The sequence below is a fragment of the Panthera tigris genome, chromosome B3 (genome assembly GCF_018350195.1).
Source record: "Panthera tigris isolate Pti1 chromosome B3, P.tigris_Pti1_mat1.1, whole genome shotgun sequence".
Lineage (NCBI taxonomy): Eukaryota > Metazoa > Chordata > Mammalia > Carnivora > Felidae > Panthera > Panthera tigris.
Window position 1 is genome coordinate 51,498,565 of NC_056665.1, and position 18,723 is coordinate 51,517,287.

General features: G+C 40.4%; 1 protein-coding gene across 8 annotated transcripts in view; it reads left to right on the top strand.

Moving 5' to 3' along the window:
• Positions 1–18,723, top strand: part of FAM214A (family with sequence similarity 214 member A) — a 115,458-nt gene that overhangs the window by 11,252 nt on the left and 85,483 nt on the right. For 2 of the 8 annotated variants that reach the window (XM_042988816.1, XM_042988822.1), the window contains exons 1-2: positions 15,936–16,227; positions 16,560–16,676. In XM_042988816.1, coding sequence (XP_042844750.1) covers positions 16,661–16,676 — 16 coding nt within the window. In that variant the 5' untranslated portion in view covers positions 15,936–16,227; positions 16,560–16,660. The other 6 variants (XM_042988821.1, XM_042988818.1, XM_042988817.1 and 3 more) reach the window with 6 other exon arrangements.

An 18,723-nucleotide genomic window follows, 5' to 3' on the forward strand; every position in this document is an offset into this window, starting at 1 on the left:
ACTTTTAATATACCATATCACTTAATTTATTATCTACCAGCTCTCAGTAGAATAGGAGGCCCTTGAAGACTGGGATCTTTGTTTTGGTCACTGTGGTTTCAAACATCCAGAACAGTGATTGTGCATAGCAGGTGCTTGATAGATACTGTATGAATGAATAGGGAATGATGATGTATCTCCAAGAAAGGAAAGGCAGGAAAGGAGCAGAGGTTTTTAGGAAATGAAGGAAATGCTATTGATTTACTTTTTTGAGAAAGGACCTTTAGGCTGTCCTAATGGGTGTAGATAGTAGGTGGTATAGAGTTCAGGGGAAAGGGTGAATGGTGCAGAATTGTAAATAGGGAAGCTGTTTAGCTTGTGGGGAATACTTGAAGCTTGGTCTTGCCTGGAGAGTGCCTGTAGACTGATGAAAGAAAACTGGCAAATTTGGGGGGACAACTAACATTTAAAAAGTAGTCAAAAAAGGGGCATCTGGGTGGCTCAGTTGGTTAACCATCGTACCTCGGCTCAGGTCATGATCTCAAGGCCCCTGAGTTGGAGCCCTGCATCGGGTTCTCTGCTCTCAGCACAGAGCCTGCTTTGGATCCTCTGTCTGTCTCTCTCTGCCCTGCCCTTGCTCACACTCTCTTCTCTCTCTCTCTGTGAAAAATAAACATTAAATAAAAATTATTCCAAAAAAAGTAGCCAAAAAAGAAGCGATAGCTTTTTCTACTATTCTTTTTTTTTTTTTTTTTTTGCTATCGGAGAACACACAGAAATTATTAAATTTAAAAGTGGAAAAGTATATGTTCAGTGAAATTGGTAAGACAAAGTATTTTTAAATTAGATTTTAAAAACGTAATGGATTTTTCTAATTTTGGCAACAGTGCTCTTGTAAAACAGTGTGTTTTGGGGAGTGTTCGAAATGTTTTCTTTCAGCATTTATTTGTGTTTTGTATTTTCTAGCTGATGTGACACCAAGGCATCAGGTCAAATTTCTTTGAATTTTTGAGTGTCAAAGGAGACAGGGTATTACCTGTTTTAATTCTAAGCAATCATGTATTTAAATGTACTCAGAAGCTTAAGTGTGAGATGCAGAGACTGATGCGAAAAGTTGCAAAATTCTAGGGTCTTGTATTTTAAGAGAATGTATCAAAGTACAAAACAGTCATATAGTGCACTGAATTTAGAGAACTCATGTATAGGTGCTGAACAAAAGAAAGGAGGACTAGGTGTGAGAGAGGATTTAAATTGTGCAGGCATTCATCTCTGCCATTCCCCCACAACGACTCTCCCTCTCTCTCCCTCTCTCTCCCTCTCTCTCCCTCTCTCTCCCTCTCTCTCCCTCTCTCTCCCTCTCTCTCCCTCTCTCTCCCTCCCTCTCCCTCCCTCTCCCTCCCTCTCCCTCCCTCTCCCTCCCTCTCCCTCCCTCCCCCTCCCTCCCCCTCCCTCCCCCTCCCTCCCCCTCCCTCCCCCTCCCTCCCCCTCCCTCCCCCCGTCTCTCCCCGTCTCTCCCCGTCTCTCCCCGTCTCTCCCCGTCTCTCCCCGTCTCTCCCCGTCTCTCCCCGTCTCTCCCCGTCTCTCCCCGTCTCTCCCCGTCTCTCCCCGTCTCTCCCCTCTCTCCTTTCTTTGTTTCCTCTTGTTTCCTCTTCTTTTTGAGAGAGAGCAAGAGATTGAGAGAGGGAAAGACCATTCCAGAGGCAGAGGAAGAGCGAGAGAATCTTAAGCTCCACTCCCAGCGTGGAGCTTGACATGGAACTCTATCTCACAACCATGAGATCACGACCTGATCCAGAGCTGAAATCAGGAGTCAGTCACTTAACCGAGTCACACAGTCATCCCAGCTACTATCTTTTATTATGTGAGCATGAAAAGCAAGCCTTGAAGAGGCCATTCGTTAGTTAATAGTTTTCACTGTGCTGTTCGTGTAAGCCTTTCACTATGTTGTGTCATTCTAGTGTTGCATGTAAACTTTTGTAATCAACATATTCCATTTAAAAATTTTTTGGAGATTTTGATTGAGATTGCATTGATTTTGTAGATTGAAAAACCTTCTCTTCAAAACACTGGGGTTTCCTATCCAGGAAACATTGTCTGTCTCTCTAGCTATTTTGTCTTCTTTTCTGTCATTGTTTTTTTCCATGTAAGTCTTTAACATTTTTCATTAGGTTTACTTCTTTTTTTTAATTTTTTTTTTTTACATTCATTTTTGAGAGACAGAGACAGAGCACAAGTGGGGGAAGGGCAGAGAGAGAGGGAGACACAGAATCTGAAGAAGGCTCCAGGATCCGAGCTGTCAGCACAGAACCCGACGCAGGGCTCGAACTCACAAACTGTGAGATCATGACCTGAGCTGAAGTCGGATGCACAACCGACTGAGCCAACCAGGCGCCCCTCATTAGATTTACTTCTAAGTGATGTGATGGTTTTGTTGCTATTGTGAATGGATCTCCTTCCCCTAATATTCTCTAACTGGCTATTGTTGGAGTATTAGAAACTATTAACTTTTCAAATATTGATCTTATATTGAATTTCCTCATTAGTTCTAATAGTTTAACCATAACTTCTGAAATAGGTTTTGTTTCCTCTTTTCCATTGACTTGTATTTTAGGTTTCTTCCTGTTTCAATGTGTGTTAACTAAAACCTTAAATAGTGAATAGCAGTGGTGGAAGTATTCTTGTTTTTTTACTTTCAAGGAAATTCTTGCTTTGAATGTTTCACGATTAGGTGTGATGCTTGCTGTAGTGTTACGTAGAATTCTCTATAAGGAAGTTTTACTCTCAGCTTTCTTTGACATTTTGATAGGGATGGAATTAAATTTTGTCAAGTGTACTCTTCAGCCTAAGATGATCATTTGGTTTCTATTTCCTTTAAATGGATAGTGTGGTGATTTGTATTAATAGACTTCATACGGGCTCCTGGGTGTCTCAGTTGGTTGAGTGTCTGACTTTTGATTTTTGGCTCAGGTCATGATCTCAGGGTTAGTGAGATTGAGCCCTGTTTTGAGTTTTGGCCTGACAGATGGGAGCCTGTTTGGGTTTCTCTTTCTTTCCTTGCCCCTCCCCTGCTCTTTCTTTCTCTAAAGTTAAATAAACTTTTTTTTTAATGTTCTAAAAAAATAGACTTCATTATTTTGAAGCAGTTGTGTATTCCCACAATAAATTCTCTTAGTCATGATGTAATATATTCCTTTACCACACTACCATATTCTGAGCTGATACTGTATTTGGGATTTTTGCTTCTATGTTTATAAATGTGAGTTGTTTCTTGTGGGTTTTTTTTTTTTTGAAGGGGAGACAGAGACAGTACTTTCCATTTTGGTTTGTTATCAGGATTATGTTGGTCTCAGAATGAAATGTGAAGCTTTTATCCTTTTTTTTTTTTTTTTTTTTTTTTTTTTGCGCTTTGGGAAGCTTGTATAACAAAGAAATCATCTGTTCTTTGATGGTTTTGTAGAATTCTCATGTAAACTTGTAAAGTCTTCTGGGTCTGGTAACTCTTTAGGAGTAGATCTTTGGCTATTCTATTGCTTTTTTTTTTTTTTTTTAAGTTTATTTATTTTGAAAGAGAGAGAGGGAGAGTGAGAATCCCAAGCAGGCTCCACACTGCCAGCACAATGGCCAATGCAGGGTTCAAGCCCACAAACTGTGACATCTGACCTGAGCTGAAACTGAGTCAGACGCTTAACTGACTGAGCCACCCAGGCACCCTGGCTATTGTATTTCTTAGATGATGATTGGTCTAGTCTGGTTCTCTACCTGTTCTCAACTCCATTTTATACTTGATATTTTCCATAATACCCACTTTTATTAATTTTCAAATTTGTATAAAATTAGGTAAATAAAATTTTGAGGTAATTAAAATTATCTTCGGTAGCTGTAGTTATGCCATCTGTAATTTCTAAAGTCATCTGTGTTCTTTCCTTAAAGAACTGCAGGCATTGAAACTGCAATCCATTGAATTGAAGACAATAAGAGATAATCTCGATAGCAGTACTATAGCAATCAGACTACCTCTTACAGCAAGTACAAGTTCAGGTGTTCAGGGATTTGGGAATCTTGAAGAGACAGCCTGAAAAAATGTGAATGGTAGAATATAAAGAGCATCAGTCCTCTGATACTCCAAATAAAATAATAGCTAGAGAATCTGAGAAACTTTGAAGACCTTAACAGTGTTCCCAAAATTCTCCACTCTCACTGGACCATCTTACCTTCACTGGAAATATATTTACTCTTAATTTTAGGTGATCTAAGAAATACAGCATTAAAAATTTTTGCTTGACTATAAAGTTCCCAGCAGGATGTATCAATGTCCATTCCTTGACATTTCAATTTCACCAAGCACCAGATTCCATCTTCTCCATTTTTCTTCAATCTGGGTTAATGAATCACCTATATCTTTGTTAGCCTTGTTATCTTGGGCAATCCATGCCATTAATTTTCAGTTTATCTTTTACTGAGGACGAAGAAAAATGGCCTTTTTACTTCGGGGGCTCACTTTGATTTGTAGGTGGCACATTACCACTGTTGCAAAATACTGGCATATAAATGTCATCACCTTATTCTTTTTTGTTGATTTCTGCAAGCCTCATCTTGTTACTGTCCTTCTGGCTCTACTCAGTGGCCATGTTCTACTTAATAGTTAAAAGTTTTGTTAGCCCCATTTTCTATCATTTGCTTTGTTTCCAAATACAGTAAATCTTTAAAACCTCTGAACTAAACTTTATTCTAATGTAAATGTTGTATCCCTAAAGTGTTAGCATATGCCACACCCTTGTCAATGTGATACATTTAGAAAACCATGAATATTCAAAGAAAATGTAGATCACAAGCTTCTGAGACCTGTTAAATTTAGATCTGTCCATATAGTACATGTTAAGAGCCAAGCGGTCTAAGTATTCCAGGCTGGACTATAGCACCATACAGTCAGGAGTCATGTCAATCTTGTTCACTATTAAATTCCTAATGCTAGTTCACGTCTGGCACATAGCAGGTAATTACTACATATTGTTGATTGAATGATTGACATTTGTAGGCAATCTAATTCATTAATGTATTTTGACATTTTTAAAATAATTTTTTGTTTGTTTTAAATGTTTGTTTATTTTTGAGAGTGAGCAAAAGCACAAGTAGGAGAGGGACAGGGAGAGAGGGAGACACAGAATGTGAAGCAGGCTCCAGGCTCTGAGCTGTCAGCACGGAGCCCGACGCGGGGCTCTAACTCAAAAACAGTAAGATCATGACCTGAAGCTAAGTCAGACGCTTAGCCCACTGAGCCACCCAGGCACCCCTGTATTTTGACATTTTTCACTCATAATTTGGAAGTAATATAAAATTGTATGAGATACTTTTGAGTTTCAACTATTAGGGATGTTCAGGTTGCCTTTGTTTGGAAAGATTTACAGAACCATGAAAGACAGCAACAACAACAAAATCTCGGAAAACATAGGCTTCACAGAAAATTGGGCCATCATTCCCATCACTTGGGACTAGAAACACCCCCAGCAGTCTACTTGTAGTCCTTGGCTTAAGGGCACTTAATGCTCTTTCAGAACTGGGTGTCTCTTACTCAATTTTCAATTGCTCACTGTTAGGGAATCCTCTGTGTCTGCTCTCTGCTCCAGCTGTAACTAACTCTGTATGCCTCAAGCACATGACTACCCTTCTACCACCACCATCATAAAGAGTATGATTAGCTAGTCACTAGCGGATATATTGTATTCCTTCTGGGCTGAGTTCTCTAGGGCTAAACTACTTCACAGGCCACTTGCCAGCCTATAGAGTGTTTTCTTCAGGTCAGGTATTACCCTGATTCAATCACTTGTGGCCAGGAGAGTAGGGTTACATGGCAAAAAAATAAAAAATAAAAAAGAGGGCCACAAAAGAGGAGGGTACTTTGAGTTCTCTTGCATGGCCTAGAACTACTTTCCTATTAAAAGCCACAGCCAGGGTCTGTCCTGTATAAATATCTAACAATCCAAACAGCCATACTGGTTTTATTTTATATTCATGTTGCCATATCTTTGCTGTGTGGGTATCATTTGCCAGACAAGCCATCAATACCTGGCATGTTTCCTAGAATCATCACAGTGTATCCTGATGAAGAGACAGAAATAAGCCATAACTTATTGGGAGGAAAATGTCATGCATAGAGCACACTGAAGAGAAATTGAGTACACGGGCACTTAAGAATAAGAGCTGGGGAGAATTTATTTTCTTGGTTTTTCATATGTGTCATGCCTATAAATCAGAAAATGTTTCTGAAGTGCATTACTCTCAGAAAAACAATTTTGGTGAGATCTCTGCATGTTGGATTTTGCCAGTGCACTTCATGAGATCATGGATAATGGCCTTTTTGGGATATAGTACAGATGATATTGAATTCCCAAAATAAGTGTTCAGGGTAAATCTGTTGACTGTTCTCAGAATTATGCTGCCCTGACCTGGTGCAAAGTAGTGATCTGATTCAAAGCAACTACACTGTGAATTTCCCAGTTGTGGGTTATTGAATACACAGTGAGTTCAATGGGGCCCAGGCTACCTCTGTCCATTTGTAAAAAGAGTTTTTCTCTTAGGGGTAACAGGATAGAGAAATCAAAAGAATATTTCTCAGTCCTTCTTTTGACTTCCCTGCAACAGCCAACATCTGAGCACCTATCCTTCTCTTAAGCCATCATCTCTCCATCTGCACCCATGGGGAAGCCACCATTTGTATGCTAATGGTTTCTGAGTAATATATACCTAGATGAGACCTCATCCCCAATCTCCAGAGCAGAATCTTTCTTTACCTTCAGAATGTTTGTCTAGATGCTTACAGGTTTTTCAGGCATCATGTATCTAAAACTAAATACTCCTATTTCCTACCCCTACCCCAGCACTCAGTGGCCAATCTGATCTTTGTTTTGTATTTCCTACTAGTACCTGTTGATCCACCAACTATTCCAAGCCAGGTTGGGATGGAGTAGTGGAGACAAAAATGCTCCCTTCTCTTTTTTTCTATCAATTCTCCCTTTTAAATCTCTCTCCAGTCTGTCTTTTCTACTCCATTTCCACTGCCATTGCCTTGGTTCAGATCTGCATACTCTTGGGGTTGGCCCATTAAAATAACTTCTTTGCCACTACCTCTCCCACCATCCTCTTTCCATCTCTGTCCTCCACTTTGTTGCTGAAGCCAATTGTTTCTGAAACAATTTAGTTATCTGTTAAAATTGTTTATAGTTTTCTGTCATTCACATGATAAAATCCAAGTTCACTGTTATGGCTACATTGGTTTGCTATTGCTGCAATAATGCTGCAAAACAAATGACTCCAGTTGTATAAAACAATTTATACTCGGGGATGTGGATATATGGGTTGATTGTGGGGGTTTTGCTAATCAAAGCTGGGTTGATCTGTGGGTCAGGAAAGGTGGTTAGAGTTCATTCCACTTTTCTCTCATCTTCCAGGGACCAGTAGGGTAGCCCTGGCAAGTGTTTCTCATGTTAATGGCAGAGGTACAAGAGAACAAACAGCCAAGGCCTCTTAAGGTCTAGCTCAAAACCACCATTTTAGCCTCATTCTTTTCCTCAAAGCAAGTCACATGGCTGAACCAGGATCTGGGAAATGTATTCTGACCTATTACTGAGAGAGACTGCAGTTGTATGGGAAAGGCATGGAACTTGGAGGGGGGGGGGGGGTGATGAAGAACTGGGGTTAGTTTTTTTAAAAAAGGGGCTTTGTCTAATGCTGTACCTAATCATTTGCATTTAACTTTCTTAAATCTGACCTTCTAATAGGGCATCTTGAACAAAGTGTGTTCTGTCATGCTTCAGTGACATGCTGTGCTTCATCTGTTGGGAACAATTTCCTTCATCTCCATCCCACCCTATTTTGCCTGTCCAATGAGCTCCTCTTCATCTTCTAAAACATGGCTAATACGTTCTTTCCTTCTTGAGCAATTCCTTCTCCTAGAGAGAAGTGATTTTTTTTTTTCTTTTTGAGCTGTGTTCTTTATGCATGAATTTTTTTTCCTGTAATAAAACTAAGCTGTAGTTATTTATTTACATGGCTATCTTCTTTTTAGATTAATAAAATTTTTGAGGGGTCAGTACTAGCTTTTCTGGCCTTTGTCTCTCTAGGGGCCCAGCAAAGTATTTGGCATACAAAGTTCAGTGAATGCTGAATTGGATTACACTTATGTTAGACAAGAATGACATTTTGGAAATAAAGACCAATTACACTGAGTTACAAGTACATAATTTTGCCTGTGCAATTTAGAATAAAGAGGCAGCTAATGTTCCTGTCTCTCTGAAGCATGGCAGTATGAAATTATTGAGATATACACAACAGGCAAATAAAGAATCACTTCTAGAATTCTCTTTATGCTGAACTGAGCTTTTGGGGTTCTGATAGAAGCAGCAGAAGTTTGATTTACTAAAAATACATTGCAGATTGCTCTATCCGGTATATGTGAAGATTTAGTTTCAATTATGTGTTTTTCCATTTGTAAAAAAGAGTTGGGGTTTTCTGCATTATTTCTGTGCAGTCTTAGAAAACTTTTTTTTTTCTTAACCTAAGATAATAGAACCTAAGAAAAGATTTTTCTTACAGACTCTGCTTCCAATTTTTTTTCCCTGAAATATCTAATCATTTACTTTACTATGCACATTTTGAAATAGAGATTATTGTTGTTTATATCTACTTTTTGAGTTAAATGGTATGGATTCCTTTTTTTTTTTTTTTTTAAGTATCAAAAGCACTATCAGTAGAATTACCATTAGAATGCAGTGAACTAATATATTCTGATGAAAAGAGGAAAAGGATCAGTAATTTTACTTATAACAGAGTTAATGGCACTACCAGCTCATGGAGAGTTGAACTGTTTAGAGAAGTCCACCCATCACTACTTCTGAAAATAGTTCACACTGTTTGGGTTAAGGTAGTTCTGTATGTGAGCCTCTGAGAGGCATGCGGCAAAAAAGAACTTCTGTGAAAACTCAACTGAATCCAACATGTGCTTTAAAGGAAATTTCACTGCTATTCCTACCAAATCTAAGGTACACTCTTACCATGTTGTGGTGCACTCCAGGTCCGTTAGGATGCATGGAACTCTTCTTGACAGGACTGGAGCAAGCAGCAAGTTCCCTTATCTCAAAATTTGCACCCCTCGAAAGGCATCACTTGGTTAGGAGGAGAGCTGATTTCAAATGTCTTCTGTCATAAAGCAGTCCTAATAAAAATATTACGTGAGCTACACATGTAGCTTTACGTTCAGTAGCCATATTTTAAAAATTTAAAAAGAAACCTAATCTAAAATAGGATCATTTCAACATGTCAATATTGTAAAAGTATTAATAGAGATATTTTACATTCATTTTTATTACTAAGTCTTTTGAAATCTGGTGTATGTTTTACACTTTGAGTTTGGGTGCTAAACTTACAATAGAAATAATTGATCTGTATTTAGATACCCTAAAATTTACAGTTGGAAAAAGTAGATTCACATACTCAACTTTTTCCAGACATAGTTTTCTATTATTGAAACCAAGAACCCATCATTCCATTTAAATTAATTAAAATTAAAAATTGTGTTTCTCAGTTTCACCAGCCACATTTGAAGTACTCAGTAGCCACAGGTGGCTAGTGGCTACTGACTGGCTGGAACAGTTCTAGAGAATAGTGATGGCTTTTAGGTCTTGAAAAATTACTTGAGTCTTTGTGCCCAGTCTGGTGCTATTCAACATAAGAAATATAAGGGAATTTGAGGTCACGTTTGATTTCTGCCCTTAAAAGATAAAATGTAGTTTTAAGAGTAAAAATAGGCGTTCAGAGAAAACACTTGAGTGTGGGCTTTAGAACACATGATAAGGTAGGACTTGGGCCTTCAAAGTCCAGAAAGGTTTAGGAACTGGGGAGGGATGCATGATGGGGAAATGGCGAGAGCTCAGTGGCATTAAAGTACAGGGTTGGGGTGGAAAACCAAACTAAAGGGGACCAATACCAGTTGGTGGTTAAGAACTTATGCTCCAAAGTCCTGTTCTCTGAGTGTGAATCTTGGCTGTGCCACTTCCTAATTGCTTCACCTTGGGCATGTTATTAACTTCCCTTTTCCTATTTATTTAATTTTAAAATAGGGATAATAATACTTCACAGGGATGTCATGGGGATTAAACAAACTAATCCCTATAGAGTTCTCAATTGTGCTTACCACTTAAGTGTTCAAGAAAAGTTAGCTACTGTTATTAACTTGGTGGCTATTTGCTCTTTGGAGTTTATATGCAAAAAACAAAAACAGGGGCGCCTGGGTGGCTTGGTCGGTTAAGCGTCCAACTTCGGCTCAGGTCATGATCTCACGATTCGTGAGTTTGAGCCCCGCGTCGGGCTCTGTGCTGACAGCTCAGAGCCTGGAGCCTGTTTCAGATTCTGTGTCTCCCTCTCTCTACCACTCCCCTGTTCATGCTCTCTCTCTGTCTCAAAAATAAATAAACGTTAAAAAAAAATTAAAAACAAAAACAAAACAAAAACAGAACCATTTTATTTAGAACTTGTACCTCAAAGCATTGAGCCTAAGTTTATATAAACCAGTTGACATTATAAATGTGCAACCATTTTCAGTGTTCCTGAGCCTTAGTTTTCCCATTTGAAAATTTTGGAATAATTTAACTTCATAATGTTAAAGACATTAAATGAGCTCATTAAAGGAAGTAGACTCCTTCTACTTAGTAGCTATAGCTTTGGGAAAGTTACCTCTCTGAGCCTGTTTGCTAATCCATGAGATAAGAAGGTGGTAACAGGATCAAATGTATAATATCTGTGAACTGCTAAGCACAGTTACTGTTACAAAAATGAACAATTACTAACTTTTCAAAAGATCTTAAAACTCTGACTCAGAGACTTCTAGCAGCTTAGCAAATCTGATTAAGGGTTTCCAGGGCTTGAAATTTAGATGCTTTTGTATTTCTAAGTACTACAGTCACTTCTGCAGACAGGAAGTAGAATCACTTTTCATTTCCTTATACTTGTGGTCATAGAAGGTAGACAAACAGGAGCCTCAAAAAAAAAAAAAAAAAAACAAAAAAACAAACAAAAAAAAAACAACCAGCCAATTTAAGGGAAGGTGGAGGATTGTTTATTAGAAACAATACCTTAGCAACAACTCCACAATCTTTCTCCCTTAGAAACAAATGAACTGCAATGAATTTAAGTGAACCATTGGAAACAAGTTAGCTTTCTGAAAAGATAGCTTGCCTTTCCTCTTGTTATTTCAAGAACTAAAAGTACACAATTCGATTTTTTTTTTTTACTTATAATGCAAGACTAGCTTTATCTACATGTTAATTGTACTGTTTATTATTTTATGATGAAACAGATTGGCCATTCACCATATTTAAAATAGTGTATTTTCAATTCATGATTCTCAACCACTTAGTCATGATCATCCTTTATCTATGGTCAAAGTTGTTCTTCCACACTTGAGAGTTTTTTTTCACATTTGCAAGTGATTTACTGTAATTATTACAGAATTGAAGATGTCCATATTTAGGTGACCATTCGGAGCCTGGAACTTTAGAAAACTTGCAATATCAGCAATACAACTTACAAGCCAAGAAAAAAATTAAAGCAATATTGTTAGAGTTCTAGATAAGTTCCCTAAGGCTACAGTAACAAAATACAACAAAGTTGAGTGCCTTAAAACAATGATAATTATTCTCTCATGGTTCTGAAAGTGGGAAGGGCAAAATCAAGGTATTGGCAGTGCCATACTCCCTCTGAATTCTCGGGAGGAAAATCCTCACTTGTTTCTTGATAAATTCTGGTAGCTCCAGGCAATCTTTTGCATTCTTTAGGCTTGCGGCTGTATCATTCCTGTCTCTGTCACATGGCCACCTTCCCTGTCTCCTCTGTCTTCAAATTGCTCTCACTTTATTAGGAAACTAGTAGTTGGATTTAGGGGCCCACTTGAATCCATTATGACCTGGGCTTAACTTGATTATATCTGCAAGGCCCTATTTCCAAACAAGGTCACATTCACAAGTACAGGGATTAGGAATTCAACATAATATTTTGGGGGGCACAATTCAAACCAGGACATTCCTACTATTACGGGACAGTACATCAAGGACAGTGAAAACCTCTCCTTCACATGTGAAGTTTGTGCCACTAACTGATTTCCCAACGCTCTAGCTTTAACCTACTAGAGAGAAAATGTCAATCACTATTCGGGGTACAGTTTTGGGGCATGTAAACGAAAATTTTATTGGTTAATATAAAGTTTGACATGTATTCTGTGCCAGGTCCTCTGCTTAGTGCTAGAGATACAAGAAGAAAAGGGTGCCCATCTCTACTTTGGTAGAGCTCATTCGGGTACCCTGGACTCATTCCATGACCTTGGTAAAGTAACAGCCCTGTATTAATAAAATGGGCAAACCAGTTATCCTCAACACCTCAGTGAAAGAACTAATAGAGACCTCCATTAAATACGGTTTTGTTACATACTACTTCAACAAAACCTGTAAAAGTTGAGGGGATTATGTCCTTGCTGAAGAATGATTTTTTTTTTTTTTAAATTATATGTCTTTGGAACACTAGGGGAAAGCAAAATGGAGAGCAAATCAGATAGAAAAAGGGGAAGATTCCTGTCAGCTGTTTTGACTTCCTTGCTTTGCTGACCCTTACCCCTCACCAAGTAGAAACCAGAGATGTTTGTTTTGCTTGGGTGCCCCAAAGTGCAAACACATTTATCACGAACACTTAGAGTTGCCATTGTGGGAGGGTCCTTATTTCCAACCATTCTGGATATGTTTTCTACAATAATAGAATTGCTTTACAAAGGAAAGAAATTACCTTCTGTGAGAGTTAAAATGCTTCATTTTTACAGGTGAAAAAAGGCTCTGGAATGTGACTTGACCAAAGCTATGCCATAGTCAATATTGTAAGCTCCATAAGAAAAGTGACCCTGTTTTTCATCACCTTTTATTCTGAGACTAGGATGTGCCTAGCAAATAATGAGTGTTCAGTAAATGTGTGTTAAGTGAATGAAACAACTTGAAGAATGGGTCAAAAATAACACTTTTAAGTACTCTTTGACATAATGATCTCCGATTGTTAAACAGATTTAAGATTCCTAATAAAAATCTTCAAGTTAGTCTAAGAAATGTTCAGACATCATCATTTATTTATGTGCTATTAAAACTGAATTATGGAAAAGAGAATTCTAATTTGTGTTCCATGCTATCCAATATTCTCAACTTCAGCTCTCAACATTTTTTCTGGTCTTTATACCTTTTGCAAAATAGGCAGAGGAAAAGGAGCTAAATGGCAGATCTGGCTTCCAGATCTGTTCACTTACTAAGCCTTTTACAATAGCTGTTATCTGGTCCCAGCTGTTGTGCTAAATTTAGGGTTTTGGATTATCTGGAAGTGTTCCTTCTGTCTCCCATTACCAAGGTTAATCGAGAGGTGTTTGTAGAACAAGTAAAACTTCACAAAGGAAACTACATATTAGAGTATTCACTAATATCAGAATCAGGTCCACTAGGAGTTAAGATTTGTAGCCATTACAGAGACTAAGGAACTGTTGCCATTTGCCAGAAGTTTCATCTTCATCATAGAATATTTTCCTGAAAATGAAATGTTACCCTCATGAATGTTCTGCCCTGTTTTGGTTAGATACAATCTTAGAGTTAAGGTTAATCATTGCAGTTGTCCATGTGATTTTACTGTAAATATCAAAACATCTAGAAAATTAGTATTTTTCTTAATTGAAGTTTCATGTATTTGTTGTAAGGCAAAAAAATGCAAAAATTTCTGATGTAAAAGTAATACTGTAAAACCTTGGAAACCACAAAGGAGTACAAAAACTATAAAGTAGATCACCTTTTTAAAAAATGTTTATTTTGGGGCGCCTGGATGGCTTGGTCGGTTAAGCGTCTGACTTCGGCTCAGGTCATGATCTCACGGTCCGTGAGTTCGAGCCCCACGTCAGGCTCTGTGCTGACAGCTCAGAGCCTGGAGCCTGTTTCAGATTCTGTGTCTCCCTCTCTCTCTGCTCCTCCCCTGTTCATGCTCTGTCTCTCTCTGTCTCAAAAATAAATAAACGTTAAAAAAAATTTAAAAAAAATGTTTATTTTGAGAGAGTGCAAGGGAGGGGCAGAGAGAATCCTAAGCAGGCTTTGCTCTGTCAATACAGAGCTCATGGGAAGCTTGATCCCACCAGTGGGTGGGAACATGACCTGAGCCAAAATCAAGAGTCAGAGCCACCCAGGTGCCCCTAAAATAAATCACCTTTAGACTTACCATAATACTTTCCGGTTTTGATTCTTAAATGCAAAATTGTTTCATTAAAAGAAAAAAACCTTTTCATATGACAGCAAGAGCATTGCAGATTTGGTACTTTGTCTGTTTTGAGCTCACAACCCCCTATGTACTTTGTCTATAAACTGAGTAGCTAATAGCTTCAGCCCTTGTTAGGACTGCTTTTTTTTTTTTTTTTTAATTACTGCAGATCCTTGTCATCTGTTTGTGTTGAAGTGATGACACATCACAACACGAAATGTCATCATGTCACATTGTTATAGGACAACAAAATTACAGCTCCTCAACAATAACATGGTGTCAAAAGTGTCTTCCTGCCATGAGTCAGGGTTTTAGACGTTATAAAAGTTATTTTTAGCACAGCGAGTATCTTGGGAGCTTGGGTTCCGAATTCTGCTTAAAACCTCTAGGGATTTAGGAAAATCTAGAGTGAGAGGGGCTTCTTGCTCTTGAACTCCTCACTCCTTGATGCGCCTGGCTGCCCCCTCTCCTGCCACATTAGACCCGGGTTCCACCGTGTGCTGCAATCCACTGGGGCTCGGTCACAACCCAGAGCCAACATCCCATGTGGAGGAGGAGGAGACTATAATTATCCTCCACGTCTGGGGCAGGCCCGGGATGACATCTCCCCAGTCACCTGTGTTCTAATAGCGCAGCTCGGATTCCTGGTCCCAGACGCGCGGCAGCCGGCTCTCAGCGCGGCCAGGGGCCGAGCGGGGCCGCAGCGCCTCGCGCCTCCCGAGCCTCCCAGGCTCTGTCAGCCCTTCGCAGCTGCCGTTCCCCCGCGCCCGCGCAGCAGTCGGCCACCTGCACCGAAACCCAGGCCGCGGGGCTAGCGGCCCCGGGCGTGCGGGGTGTTGCCATAACAACCGGGCGCCAGCCGCGGAGGCCGCCGGGGAGGAAGTGACGAGCGGTGGGTTGGCTGTTGTTGGGACACGTGACCCGGGCAGTGTTTTGACAGGGCAAACAGCAGAGAAAGAACTGGGCGAGCGAGGGGGATCGGGAGCTGGGGCGCCAGAGCTAGAGACAGCGGGCGGGCGAGGAGCTGGCAAAGGCGCAGGGCAAGCGGGCCGGCCGGGGCGACGGGCGGGCGAAGCCCGGGGGCCGCGGGGCTCGGGTGCGAGTCGGGCAGGGGGACGGGCTGAGCGCTGGGAGTGAAGCGAGGCGGCGGCTGAGGCGGGGGTGGATGGCCACAAGGGCGCCCGGGAGCTGCGTCGGGCTTGTCGTCTCGGGCCCCCATGGTCCTCTAACGCAGCCCCGGGGGCCGCTGCGCGCCACGTTCCGCTCTCGCCGGCCCTGTGCCTCTCGGAGCCTCGGGTCTGAGGTGGGAGTGTGATGTGAGCCGCTGGGCGAGCGGCGTAGAGAAGTGCCAAGAGGAGGAGGGCTTGGGACGGGTGAGGAGAGAGAGTTAGTCAGCAGAGGTCGGCCGAGGGAGCCATGAAAACAACTCTCCGGCGGGAAGAGGGGCTGGCGCGGCGCTCGGTGCGGCGAGGCTGAAGGAAATCCGGGGCCGCGGAGGGGCGGAAGGCGCCCGCAGTGGGCAGGCTGCGCCGAGCAGGGGCGAGCGCCCAGCTGTAAACACCCCTCCTCAGGCTCACCTCAGGTCGGGCCAGTCAGGGTTGGGGGTCTGGTGCGTGTGGCGGTCTCGGGGCGGGGGAGGGGGGGGGGCGCGACCCGGGACAGCCCAGTAGAGTTCGTTTGGGGCTGGGGGCTGGGCGCGAGGAGATGACTCGCATTTCTTTCTGACCCTCTTATTGTGTAAACTTGGCCGCGGTTGCCACACGAAGGCTAGCCAGAGGGTAATTACACAGGTGAGGCCCTTCGGGGGCGGGCGGGGCTCCTGGCGAGGCGCTAGGGGTCGTGAAGAGTTTCCTGCGCCCGGGCACCTGGACGGAGAATTTCTATACCAGCCAGTGCGGAGGTGCCTCTGTTCCCAGCGGCGTTTTTTACAAAGGGGTTAGTTAGCTCGTGTTGCTTGAACCTGTTTTTTTTTTTTTTTTTTTTTTTCTTTCTTGCCTGTACCTCCAGGTTATAAATAGATCTTTCTTTTGGTTCAGAGACACTGTGTCAAGGAAGGACACTTTGGCCTGGAGAGCACACGGGCGGGAAGAGGGGTGCTGGGTCCGGAGGAGATGGGGCAGGCCGTGCACAGAGAGTTTTGCTTTTTTCGGAGCTGCCGAGGGTTGCTGTCACCGCAGTTCGTTGCCAGGAAGAGGCCTGTTCACAGTAGTTTTCTTGCAAGGTCTGGGTGTCAGAGCCTGGATTAATTTTATTTTGGTCTCTTTCAGCATTTTGAAAACGGAGCTGTAGCCACAGGATCAGCGGCGAGCTTGTTGAAAGAACCCACAAGTGTATTTCACAGCACCTTGGGTGGAAATTGGATGTGAAAATGAAGCCAGACCGAGGTAAATGACTTACTTCAGTAGGATTTTTTTTTTTTTTAATTTTATTTTATTGTGCCCCGGTTTGTAAGTGTTAACCTAATTCTCTGGCAGGATCAATTCTTTGCTTGTTACATATGCCCACTTGTTTCTGTTCTAGGTTCCAGCAGGTGAGGTAGAGGAGGGCACAAGGAAGACAGGGTTAGAATCTAGATGGGAGGATATATTCTTCAGAAGTGTTTGGAAAGTAGTAATTTCAAGAGATACTCTAGTGTCACTCAAAATGAAATTACCAGGAGCAGCATTTGTATCCGTTGCCACAATAGTTGACATCTTTTTAGAGTCACAATTTTTTTTTTTTTTTTCTGGTAACGTCAATCTGACTTCAACTTTACGGTTACAAACTTTCAACTGGAGAACTTGAACTTGATAAACTGAGAAAATTTAAGATTGAGTTGACAAATACTATTCTATTACTGTTAGTGCTTTTATTAGCTGATTTTTGTGCTTTAGGCAAACTCTAAAAGTTTGCAAAGCAGTCCAGAGCCTTAAATGTGTCCTTTCCTTTCTAAACCTGTATTTTCAGGATTTATGAGAATAACGTATACTGTGCTTTTCAAGGATTTAAAAGGAATTAAACACTAATTCATCAACCTTCTTTTGATTAATGACAAGGACCAAGTTGAGGAGATTATTAATATAGTAGTAGTTAGGAGTGAAGACTTTTAGATGCGGGTTTGATTCCCAGGAACATTGTTGGAAGAGGATTATTGTATTTGGTACAGAGTTGGACTAGATGACAGAGTTGAGACTTTAGGATTGGAAATAGTAATTTATCTTCATATAAATGAGATCCTCATTTTTTAAAAGATGTAATAAAATATTTCCTTATTTTTTTCAAAGTGTATTCAAAGGCTTTTTCTTTTCTAGTTTTAAAATAGGGCTTTGCTAATGGTGCCTTTCAAAATGCACCAGGAAGAAGTGGAGAAAGCCATACTTAAGTTAGTGGTTTAAATTAGTTTTAAGTGTTTGGCTGTTTTTAAAAAATCGGCTATGTATGCATGAAGTATTAGCAAGTGTACTGTTACTAAGCAGGTTGCTTGTGTAGAATGCCAAGTTGAGATTTTTAGAGTACATCAGTGACTTTGGAAAAATGGCACCAAGATCAGTAATTGCATGTCAAAATAAATAAAATAAAAGCAGCTCTTTGTTTTGGGGTTTTTTGTTGTTAAAATTTGCTTTAAGGCTGTAAGCAGCTTAAAAAAATAATATTTGCACACATCTCTATTTCAGCCAAAACTGGTATCAAACACAATAAAATGTTAGTTATGTGCTGATACAGATTACTAGGAAAAATAAATACCTTTATTCATTAAGAATAAATAGAATAAGAATAAATTTTTTCTCTTGAAAATTGTAGCTTTCTTTAGCATTATGATGTAAAAATGATAGAATTGCAAGTTTAGTATTATGATTATATTTCATCATGATGATACGGATCTTTAGGCCCATGGCCTAAAGGATCTTTTACTTTGCCAAACAGTATAGAAATACAAAAATAAACCTTTCACAAAGCGTACTTACCCTTACTCTGTGAGTGTGGTCTTGTCTTTTCTGTTCTATTTCTATTTTTAAAAACTGCTGTCACAACCCATTGAATGGATTTCTTGACCTGCAGTTGGAAAGGCACATGACGGGCAGTACTTAGCTAAATGACAGTAATAATTCATTTGCTTCTACGTTGGTGTCTAAGAAACTGAGTGAATTCTCTGTATAATTGAAACTTTACTCTTTAAATGCCAAAAATATTTTCAACTCTAATCACGATGTATGGACAGACCTCTAAAACAGGGCTAGAAAGGCCCTACAGAGAGATTTAAATTTATGAGCTTTTTGGGTTTGGAGTTTTTGTTTTTGTTTTTGCCTCTAACTTAAATCACGTCTCCTTTTTTGTTTTTTTGTGAGATCTGATTTTTAAATTCTCATTTAATTGTTGCTGCTGTCAGCAGTCTTTGCTGTTAATGTTTATTCTTGCCTCCTTTTAATTTCACTGCTTTTGGTCTCTGGGCTA